An 11,141-nucleotide genomic window follows, 5' to 3' on the forward strand; every position below is an offset into this window, starting at 1 on the left:
AACAATGCTTATTAAATCATTAATGTCCATTCCAAACAGTTCAAAATGTCATATTTTTTATAGAAAATTGTACTGTATACATTTTTTCTGCAGTATCTTTACAGCCCTGAAAACCCCTGTCTATATTGAATTAAACATTTTGTAAGCATTAACCTTGATCTTACATAAACATTTGTACATCTTTTTTAAATAAAACGACTGCAATATTTTATGGCTGGAGACATATTTGAACTTTAGAGTAAGTCATGGGATATTAGGGGAAGTTTGCATATGTTGGTTGTTTAATGTGGAGTTCCGGACCGACTGGACAAATTGCTGTAGGAGGGTTTCACCACTTCTTCCATAATCACAGCAATGGTGTGGCACAGCTCTTTCGCCTGGGAGACACGAGAGATCAATACAAGAGCAATCTCATTAATAACCATAACCAAATATTAATAAGACCATATTGTACATATCATATCTACATCCGAACCTGCTTTAGACTGAAGCTGACAGTCCTGGGCTGAGTTCGGCCACTAAAGCTGATCTCAACTGATGGCAGTTTGTCTTTTTTGGGACGGATTGAGCGCAAGGACTGCACATCATCCATAGACATTGTCAAAAATGCGTTCTGCAAAGTTTGTGATTGTTTAGTTTTGGTCGGATATGGTTAAAACACACAATTAAGGTCAAAACATCATGGGAACTGAACTGGAGAGACAGATCAAGGATGTCATACCTGTGATTTGGGATCAAGGATTTTGATAACTTCATGGTTGACTGCGACCAGAGAGGGAGAGGGGCAGCTGCCATGACTTACTTTCTGAGCAGTGAATACATCGAATCCAAAGAAAGGCAGCACACTGACACTTTCTGGAAAGTTGAAGAGTTTGTTTATATGGATATAAGGATGTGAAGTCAATAAATGAAATGGTTTCATAGTTATCTGGAAACATTAAGCAGATTTGTTCACTCACTGATTAAGCGAGCTTTGGCATTAAGAAGGCTGAGGGGGCCTAAGGTAGAAAACTGTGCCCGTATAGTAGCAAGAAGTCTTTCGTCATTGGAGTTGAGCTGATCCATCCGGGGAAGGTACTGCTTTACCTCAGCACTGAAGATGAAAATTGATTACATGTAAAGATGTGTCAGGTTTAAAACTATGATTTGACTGTTGGCTGAAACGGCTGAAATGTTTCACCGAAAGGTTTAGGGATAAGAAATCAAATGTTTGATATATATATAAAATTACTTGGAGGGTAGATCAGTCAGCCCAAGTGCAAGGTGTTGAAGAGCGGTCAACTCTGCAACCTGCTGGTAGATTGTAGCACTGTTCGTGGGCAGCAACAGCCTCCCTCCCAGATAGTTAGCCACAAGCTGAAAAACATAAGATCCATCATACAGTACATGCAAATGAAAGATCTAAAAAAGTTTGTGGTTGGTAAGATTTTTCAATGAATAAGTCTCTTATGCGTACCAAGGCTGCATTTATTTAATCAAAAATACAATAAAAATAGTAATATTGTGAAATATTGCTACAACTGAAAATAATGTTTTTATTTTAATCTATTTAAAAATGTGATTTATTTTTGTGATGGCAAAGCTGAATTTTCAGCCATCATTATGCCAGTCTTAAGTGTAATATGCTGATTTGGTGCTCAGGAAACATTTCTCATTAAAGGCACAATATGTAAGTTTTTGCCACTAGAGGGCGCGTATTCAAAACAAACAAAGAAACAAAGGCGTAGTTTGATGATGCCGTGACTGAGTGTGGAATCATGGGAGTTGTCGTCTTCATCCCCACAGCCGAAGCAATCCGACGGGACTCGGGCAGAAATCATGTTCATGGATGAGCTAATGTATTAAAGATTTATTAACGTCGTAGAATGAAGCAGGGTGAGGCGGAAAGCCGTCGAAGCGAAACGAGGCCACTGAACGAGCGCGACACACGGCTCGAAAGCAGCAGAGCTTTTATTATGCCACAGTCGACCGTTTCTGCTCCCTCCGGTCGTGCGGATGTGGGGTAAAGCAGCGATGTTTTATCATACTAGATACATTTGAAAATTCTGTTATAATGCTACTCTGTGCAGTCGTCACCTGTCTAATAAAATGCGTAGCATATTAAAGTGTCTTTGGTGTTTCCATGTTCCTCGGAAATCGAGGGTGCATGATGTCATCGGCAGGTGGCACTATACACTATGGACACGGTCCGTGTCACTAGTTAAAATTGCTTATTTCTCTGGATTTAAACATTCTTCGAAACATTTGGGATAATGTAAGTGCACAAGTCAGCAAAATATATAAAACTGTTCTAGTAGTTTTTGGATATTTTAATAAAAAAAATATTACATATTGTGCCTTTAACAATAGCGGAGACAATTAATATTTTCATAGAATTGGAAACTATGTTTTTTCAGGATTATCTGATGAATAAACTGTTGCATTTCTTTAAAATAATTGTTTTAAAAACTTTTCTAGCATTATACACCAAACTTTAGAATAGTAATGTATAAATTTAATTTCAACGGTAGTGTATACAATACATTTCAAGATATATATCTTGGAATCTTGGATATTCATTCATGTAAAACAGGGGTTGTTGTGTTATTACTTTAATATTTTACATAATAATGAATTCAAAAGTGACTGTTTTTGTACCAGCTGGTAGTGGAACTCCAGATAAAGATCATTGCTGAACTGCAAGGGCTGTTTCCAGATTATTCGATGAAAGGAGAGGGAGATGGAGCCATCATCCAGCAGGAAGTCAAAAAGATACTCATCGGAGTGAATTGGTCGTGTCACATCACCTAAAGAGAGGGATTTGTGGTAAAGACAGTGTGAAAGCATTGTCTGATGTGTGAATGTGTGTTCAAGTGTGCATAAGAGTGACTAAAGATATCTTACCCCCCTTCTTAGTGGCATGGATGGAGAATTCCTTCACTTCTGCTGGATTTAAGACGCCCATCTCAGTGCAAAAGTCTTGTACCACCTCAAATGCGACCTGCAGAAAAGCATAAAAGCACTACATGTAAACAACACATTATCTGAACAGAATGAAAATAGAAAGAGCGGCCCTCACTTACACTAAAGCTGCGAATCTTGCAGGCAAATTCGTTTCCACCAGGCAGCTTTATGGGCAGCCGACGGGAGCTCCTCCCAGCCTGCAGAGCAAAGAAAACTATTTCACATACTTTCGCCTGCTCTGTTTAACATATTTTCTTTTCTCACGTGTCTTCACTTACCAAAATGGCCTCCATCTCTGAATGTGAAGGGATGTGTCTGCGTCCTCCGAAACTGAGTGATCGTCTGAGATTCTTCAAGCACACACTTGCCAGTTCTGTAAACAAATATTATATTCACACAACCCAGTGCAAACACAAAAACAGCTATTCTTGATACAAATAACTTTTTAATCATATAGTATAGCAAAATCCACAAGTGAATACTGTACCTTGAAACGGGTGGTTGGCACCCTGAGTGATGGCCTCCAGGTGGCGGGTGCAATATGGCAGGAGAGTGTTGGAACAGGGGAAGAATCCAGTCACCAGATTGAACAAACGCCAGCCACGGGTACAGTTCTCCCTATAAAATCAGCAAATAAAATGCACATTCAAAAATTCAGGGCTGGAAATGTTTTGTAACATTATGAATGTCTTCACAGTCTCTTCCAAGTATAAAAAACAACTAACTGACCACAACCTTTTGAATGGTAGTGTACACATATTATTTACTCACTTCACTGGGTTTTTTGTGGTCTGCTTGATGACCTGACAGTAGATCTCATCTCTGAGGAACTCCTTCTCTTTTCCCAACTAAACCAAAACAAACTGTCATGAAACAGATGTCAAAATTCACAATATCTCTCAAAATAAAATATGCTGTACACTTGGACGGAACGCTTACCTGCAAAATGGAGTTAACACAGTCACTCTCTGTCTGATTTTTCTTCATAGGCTGATCCATCATAAACTGCATCAAAACTACAAAGAAACTGCTGTGTCAAAAACTTTGAATGGAATGGAATCAGATTGGAATACTTCATTCTGATTGGTCAATCTGTGATCAAATATTTTGGTATATCGACAACTAAATATAATGACCACATTCCCCAGGCAAACAATTTGATAGCCATATTATTTTTTAAGGCTTTTTGATTCCTCCAAACTCTCTTAATTTAAAGTCAAGTCGATGATTAATTCATTTGATTTATTTTGTCATTTTAAATTACATATAAATAAATTTTATGTTTAATTTATGTATGTAATGTATTTTTAAGTGGGATAATGTAGTTATACACCATAAAAAAAGTTGATGCTTTAAATTTTTTTTTAAGTACAATCAACTTAGCTTTATAAGTCATTTTAACTTGAATTACATTAAACTGACTTAAAACATGAGTTGAATCTTGTATAACTTATTTTTAAAAAGTTGACAATCGCTTAACTTATTTTGATGTCATGATGTTGTCATGACATTTTCATCATACCATTTTTTTTAGTCTGTCATTATCGCAAAAAAAATAAACCCTTTCAGGGTGGTAAAACTTTTACCACCTTACCAAACTTGTACACATAAAAGACCTCTTTGCTTCTTACTGGGCTTCTGATTTTATTTTACATGACCCACCGACTGTACATTATCCCAGGGAAGCCACATTTTTTGCTGTTATAATGGGTGAATTTACAGTTAATCTGTTTTTCAGTACATTTGTTAACTTACCCATGAAGTTTTGAGCACCAAGACGATTGAGATCATTGTCTGAGAAAAGGATCAGTGGTTCCTGAATAGGATTCTAATAAACGAAAACACAGCAAACAAAAACAATCAAAAAAACATATAAAATCCCAGCATGCATCAAGTGAGAGACTAAGAGATGCATACGTACTGGAGTGTATTCCACCATCTCATTAAGACTTTTGTCTTTGTTTTGTCTGAAAAATAAGATAAATAAATCAATGTCAAGTGGCGTTTGTGAAGTATGATGCAAACTCCTCTGCTTTCCAGAAGATTTCACCTGCTGATAGCATCTGTGAAGAACTTCCTGGCAAACTCAGTCATGATATACTGCTGATGATCTGATTCAGATCTCTGGATGGACCCCACGTCAGTACTGTATACACTGCTAGCCACTGAGCGGGCAACAGAGGTGTTGGAGACAAAGCTATAAGCAGGTATGTTGGTCACAGGGCCATTGACAGGCGTGTAGGTGACGGGGCCATTGGCTGGTACATTGGGGGAAGAGCCAGTGAGTCTCATACTCTTTTTCCGTTCAAGCTGCCTCTCCATGTTGCTGCTGTGGTAGTCTGGTGGGGCACAAGGCTGAGTGACATCCACTGGGAAGAGTCCAGAACGGCCCCCACTAGAACCAAACATCCATCCTGCAAAGATAAAAAAAAAACTATAGTAAATCCCTTTTAGGTGTTTTGATGTACTATTTATTAATATATACAAATGTGATATTTGATATACAAACATGTCACACTTTTTGCTTTTTTTTTTTTTTTTAAATATCATGCATTAAATGTTCCTACTTCCTAAAAAATACGTGTCCTGGGAAATAACACTTGTGCCGTGTCACTGCTGACAGGCCTAACATCTGTAAACAGCAGAAATTCATCTAATCGTATCCTCAGTGTATTAACAAATGGGAAAGCCTGTTTTTAATGGTCAGACATGTTGACTTTTTGCTTAACTAATGTTTTTTTTTTTTTTTTTTTCAATTTTGAACATGTTTTTATGATTTTGTCGCTAATGGCATAGAAATTACACATATTCGTTTTTAAGGTAAAGTTTAAGGAGATCCACAATCTGAAATGATTTTCTCAAGTTCTCTTCTCACCGTCCTTGAGGCCGTCCATGTTGAGAATTTTGATGACATCGCCTCTGTGAAAGCTCAGCAAGCTCCTGTCATCGGTCACATAGCTTTTCACAGCAATCACATAGTCTGAGTTCTGCAAATGGAGGTAATATGCACATTTATCATTGTTTTTGCGAATTTTGAAATTAAAACTATGCACAATATTAGTTAATGTCATGGATAAAAAGTCAACATGAAACCACAACCCATTTTACTTGGTATATAGTGAAAGAAACAGGATATTAAATAAAAAAAAAACATGTGGTGGGATTTAATCCTTTGGCAATTGTTTCAATTGTGAAAAAAAAGGTTTTGCATATTAGGATGGAGGTGGTTGAAGGAGAAGGGTTGAGAAATTGAAAAAGAGAGCCTGAGTTGTTTCAGAGACTGAGCAGTTTCTATTTGTTAAAATGTACTGCATTAACCATTCCTTATAAGACCATGAAAGTAAATAAGTTCAGGTATGGTGACTTTAAATGAAAAATGAAAGCTACATGTGTTAAGGGTAGTATCACGGCACCGTAATCAGCTCCATGAGGAAGAGATGAATCACAGCAGCGATCTGTGGTGCCTGTTGAGAGTGAAGTTCTAACTCCTCATTACTCAAAGAGATCCCGACTTTATCAGCCCCTTGTTGCTGTACTGACAACACCTGTGAAAAACTGAACAGTATAAACATATGGTTACATAAACTGCAACACTATAGAATATTATATACTACTGTTCAATTGTTTGGGGTCAATATTTTGATGCACATTTATCATTGTTTTTGCGAATTTTGAAATGAAAACTATGCACAATATTAGTTAATGTCATGGATAAAAAGTCAACATGAAACCACAACCCATTTTACTTGGTATATAGTGAAAGAAACAGGATATTAAAAACCATGAAAGTAAATAAGGTCAGGTATGGTGACTTTAAATGAAAAATGAAAGCTACATGTGTTAAGGGTAGTATCACGGCACCGTAATCAGCTCCATGAGGAAGAGATGAATCACAGCAGCGATCTGTGGTGCCTGTTGAGAGTGAAGTTCTAACTCCTCATTACTCAAAGAGATCCCGACTTTATCAGCCCCTTGTTGCTGTACTGACAACACCTGTGAAAAACTGAACAGTATAAACATATGGTTACATAAACTGCAACACTATAGAATATTATATACTACTGTTCAATTGTTTGGGGTCAATATTTTTTTTTTTTAAAGAAAATAATACTTTTATTCAGCAAGGAATAGATCTTGACAGCAAAGACATTTGTAATGTTACAAAAATAAATTTCATAAATGTTGTTCTTTTGAACTTTCTATCGATCAAAGAATCCTGAAAAAAAAGTGTATCATGGTTTCCAAAAAATTATTAACCCACACAGCTATTTTCAACATTGATAATAAAACAAAATGTTCAGCCTTTTAGTTAGCTGACTTGGTGCTGTTTTCTGAAGGATCATGTGACTAATGGCTACTAAAAATTCAACTTTGCCATTACAGGAATAAATACATTTTTTCAAATGTGTTAAAACAGAAAACAATTATTTTAATATTTCACAATATTACTGTTTTTACTCTCTTTCACATTAAAAAAAAATCTTACAGACCCCAAATTTTTAAAGCATGCTTTAGCCTGTTTAACACAACATTTTTAGCCTCTCAGATGTTCTGTACCTGTAGCTGTGGAGTAGTCTGAGATGTTTAGGGTTTATGCCTGAAGCTCTGGCCACTTTCAGCAGTCTGATTCCTCTATGTGACACTCCCAGAATCTGAGCATCTCCTCCATTCCCCACCTGTTGAAGCACACATGCTTAACAAATTTCTGTATGCATGTTTATGCGCATTATGTAAGCAAAGCCAAGTATTTCACCTTCACATTAAAGAGACGTGCAAAGTAATTGGACCAGTTGTCTCTTGCTGCCATGACAATTCTTTTCTTCAGGGTGTCATCTAGTGAATTGATACTGGTTCCGATATGGAAGCTTGCTGGTAAGAGAAAAACACAGAGACTAGCTGAATTGTCCATAATAGTTTATCTGAATTATTATTAGACTGGTATATAGTAACGGATTATTAAAAAACAGCATCTGTCATACCCAAAAGATCTTTCATTTTACGCCTTTCCTCACGTGAAATCCTCAGACAAGAATCCGAGTAAGTGTCTCGCATGATCTGCAGTTTTCAAAAACAGTAGATAACGTGTGGCCCAGAGTTTGATGTACACAAGCTAATATAAAATACATTAATTTGGAAACTTTGCATCGTTTAATAAATCTAATGCTATGATTGCTACTGACCTGCTCACAGAGTAAATTAAGAATGTATGGGTGGTTGAATTTTTCCCTGGGATAAAACAGCTGCGTACAAGAAAACACAAATACATTGAGCATACTTCAGTTAGCCAGAAGCAGCCATGATACCCGTTGTGGGAGTCATGCAAAGTCACATAAAACTCTCTTGACTTAGTTACCTCCTTGCGCAGGAAGAGTTTGCCAGGCATACTGGGGGACGAAAAGTAAACGCTGGCAGAGAATCTGTGCAATTGAGAGCGAACACTCTCCTCCTCAACCATCTTGTTGAACTGATCTTTAGGAACACATAAAGGATATTATAAATTATATTACCTTAATATTAGAATTTTAGAGAATAAAATCTTCACAGCTTTCTTCAAATTTGCATATGTATATCTAACTTTTAAATTTATATGCATACCCCTGTGTTACAAATGTAAGTTTTTATGATCCATCTATTCAAATAACCCCAAGACAACACATTTGCTTGAAAAAAATGATAATAATAATTTTGCAGTTTTTCTATTAGACAGAATGAAAAACTTTAAGAAATTTTGGAATGTTTTTTAAATTTCTTAATTGTTAAGCATATCTTATTTGAAATATAAAAATGTTATTAGTTTCAAATACATATAAACATAATACATATTTCTATGTAAAAACCTTAAAATACAATTGACAAAAAAAAAACAGTTTAAGTTTAACTGCAGAAAGAAAAAATAAGTGAATATGTGAATAAATAATCGTAATAAATTACTAGTTTTTCAACATCTATAATATTTTGATTACAGGAAGAAAAAATGAAACACCTTAATTATTTCTTATTCATTTTGAACATTTCTTAATAAAGTGCCAGTTTTCAACACCTGGAATATATTCCGAAAAAGAGAATTGTCAGTTTTTCATTTTAATGCATAGTACCTGGCAGCATTACAAAAATGACAACATTCGCTCAAACCTAAAAAGTAGTGAATTATTTAATTTCACCTCATGTTCAGTTAATTGTGCTAATTACGATGAAAGAAAATGAAATAATACGATTTCAGTCGTACTTGACGACATACTATGTGTAATGCATATATGTTAGAAATGACCCCTATAGATCAGATGTGAATCACTTACTAGGAAGCATTGGTGGTGGGTCGGGGATGTTGGGAGGTGAAGGAGGGATAGGCTCACGAGCTCGAGGCAAAGCATGTGAACGCTGCGAGCCGAAGAGATCAGCTAGTGAACGCTGCTTCTGCCTCATATCGTTAGAGATTTCACGAGGGCCACGGGACTCAGGCGGCTGAGGGGGTGAAGGAGGCTTCTGTTCCCACTGTTTCTGCAGCACAAATAATACAAAAAAAAAAGATTCATGGTGAACTTCTACATCCTTGACTTTGAGCTCAAAAAGTTTAAAACACTAGATTATGGCATGTCACTCAGGTCGGTATCATCTACCTTCTGGTTAGAGACAGGTCCCTGAGCTTTGAGAATGGCCAGTGCCTCTTCTTTGGGGTCATTTTTCTTTACAAAGTGCTTGGCCGGAACCCTGTGAAGATCAAAGTCCACATTATTCCTCCATTTACAGTCTGGGAATCACTCCAAGTGAAAAGGCCAGAGCAACATAATATTATGCAAGTGATCAATAACAGCAGAGGTTGCATTAAGTCAATGTGAATAACAGTTAGCAACCCACTTTACTTCCATAGTGCACACATTCAGAGTGACACAGGACATGTCACGAGAAAATAAAAAAGGTCAGGACTTGATTTGATCCATTGGGAATTCAATGGATCATGAAAAGTGGTCTCTAGGTGGAGCAAGCTATTGCTTTACAATAATTAATGTCAATTCTTAGCCCACCTGACAGGCTCGAAGGCTTTAGGTTCTGGAGAGGGCCGGCTCTGGTACCGCTTAATGATCTCTCTAATGTTACTAGTAGGTTCTGGTTTAGGAGATGTGGGTTCTGGAGATTCTGGTTTAGGTGTTCGGATGTTAGGAGGTTCTGGGAGTGGTTTCACTGTGTGAAGAAGGGTTTATAAACTTCAAGACACATTATATAATCTTAGAAGACTAAAGAAGACATTAGAATCTTAAGTATGAATTTAAATAAAGACCACAATGAACCACAAAAACTTAGCCCTAGGTGTTGTGACAAACGTCTGACCTTCAGTCTGTACTGGTGGAGGTGATTTGGGTTGGGTCACCTCCGGCGGAGAAGCATATATCAGTGGCTTAGCAACCTTTGGCGCAGACTTTGGGCGTGCTTCTGATGTTCCCGAGATGCATAAAGATAGTGAAAATCTTTTATGTAGTTTTATTTTAGCCATTTTAAGGATTCTGATTGGACAGTGTCCACTCACCCATCTTTTGAAAAAAAGTCCTCTTCTCCTGAAAGGACCCTTGATCTTCTGGGGCCCTGAGATCCACCTCTGCCTCAGGCTGTGCCTTAAAGAACAAATTAAGTAATTGCAAAAATCTGAAGTGTAAACATACAGTTAAAGGGATCATATGATGCGATTTCAAGTTTTCCTTTCTCTTTGGAGTGTTACAAGCTGATTGTGCATAGATAAGATCCCTGAAGTTGCAAAGACTAAAGTCTCAAAACCAAAGAGATATTCTTTATCAAAGTTAAGACTCTGCCACGCCCCCCTAAAACGGCTCGTTCTAACACGCCCCCACATATCTAGGTCACTATGTGGGAATATTTGCATAATGCGCCCAAATGTGCACGCAAAGAAAGAAGGCGTGGTTTCAGTAACCGCAGTTAGTGTTGAAGCAGCCATGTCAGGGAGACGCTGTGTGTTTCTAGACAGCGTCACATCAAAGTGGAGTCAGCTGTCTTAACCGCCCGCGGCTTGTGTACTGCATCATTACTGTGTCTGTTCCCCTTTCGGGCTTGAACTGATGGTAAAACTAATGACATTATTTACTGTCTTTACATTTATTTTGAAAGATGAAGCTCATGATTATGGTAAGGGGCGTTACATTTCCGACGAGTGCTTGCGGTGTTCGGCCAATCACAATGCACTGGGTCAG

At 37.3% G+C, this 11,141-nt stretch overlaps 1 protein-coding gene across 1 annotated transcript in view; it reads right to left on the reverse strand.

Moving 5' to 3' along the window:
- Positions 1-89: 89 nt before the first annotated feature.
- myo15b (myosin XVB) overlaps positions 90-11,141 on the reverse strand; it is a 19,402-nt gene continuing 8,350 nt past the window's right edge. Inside the window, exons 16-43 of the mRNA XM_016251056.1 lie at positions 10,466-10,550; positions 10,270-10,371; positions 9,966-10,122; positions 9,561-9,651; positions 9,240-9,441; positions 8,297-8,412; positions 8,124-8,183; positions 7,923-7,998; positions 7,697-7,812; positions 7,501-7,619; positions 6,800-6,946; positions 6,357-6,498; positions 5,819-5,930; positions 4,994-5,357; positions 4,865-4,910; positions 4,699-4,771; positions 3,883-3,959; positions 3,715-3,791; positions 3,431-3,561; positions 3,222-3,316; positions 3,063-3,140; positions 2,884-2,980; positions 2,638-2,786; positions 1,232-1,356; positions 960-1,093; positions 722-855; positions 476-613; positions 90-377 (exon numbers count right to left, since the gene is read on the reverse strand). Of these exons, the coding sequence (XP_016106542.1) occupies positions 282-377; positions 476-613; positions 722-855; positions 960-1,093; positions 1,232-1,356; positions 2,638-2,786; positions 2,884-2,980; positions 3,063-3,140; positions 3,222-3,316; positions 3,431-3,561; positions 3,715-3,791; positions 3,883-3,959; positions 4,699-4,771; positions 4,865-4,910; positions 4,994-5,357; positions 5,819-5,930; positions 6,357-6,498; positions 6,800-6,946; positions 7,501-7,619; positions 7,697-7,812; positions 7,923-7,998; positions 8,124-8,183; positions 8,297-8,412; positions 9,240-9,441; positions 9,561-9,651; positions 9,966-10,122; positions 10,270-10,371; positions 10,466-10,550 (3,339 nt within the window). The 3' untranslated portion in view covers positions 90-281. The remainder of the gene's footprint in view (positions 378-475; positions 614-721; positions 856-959; positions 1,094-1,231; positions 1,357-2,637; positions 2,787-2,883; positions 2,981-3,062; positions 3,141-3,221; positions 3,317-3,430; positions 3,562-3,714; positions 3,792-3,882; positions 3,960-4,698; positions 4,772-4,864; positions 4,911-4,993; positions 5,358-5,818; positions 5,931-6,356; positions 6,499-6,799; positions 6,947-7,500; positions 7,620-7,696; positions 7,813-7,922; positions 7,999-8,123; positions 8,184-8,296; positions 8,413-9,239; positions 9,442-9,560; positions 9,652-9,965; positions 10,123-10,269; positions 10,372-10,465; positions 10,551-11,141) is intronic.

This window comes from Sinocyclocheilus grahami, unplaced genomic scaffold (genome assembly GCF_001515645.1).
Source record: "Sinocyclocheilus grahami isolate Dianchi unplaced genomic scaffold, SAMN03320097.WGS_v1.1 scaffold1027.1, whole genome shotgun sequence".
Lineage (NCBI taxonomy): Eukaryota > Metazoa > Chordata > Actinopteri > Cypriniformes > Cyprinidae > Sinocyclocheilus > Sinocyclocheilus grahami.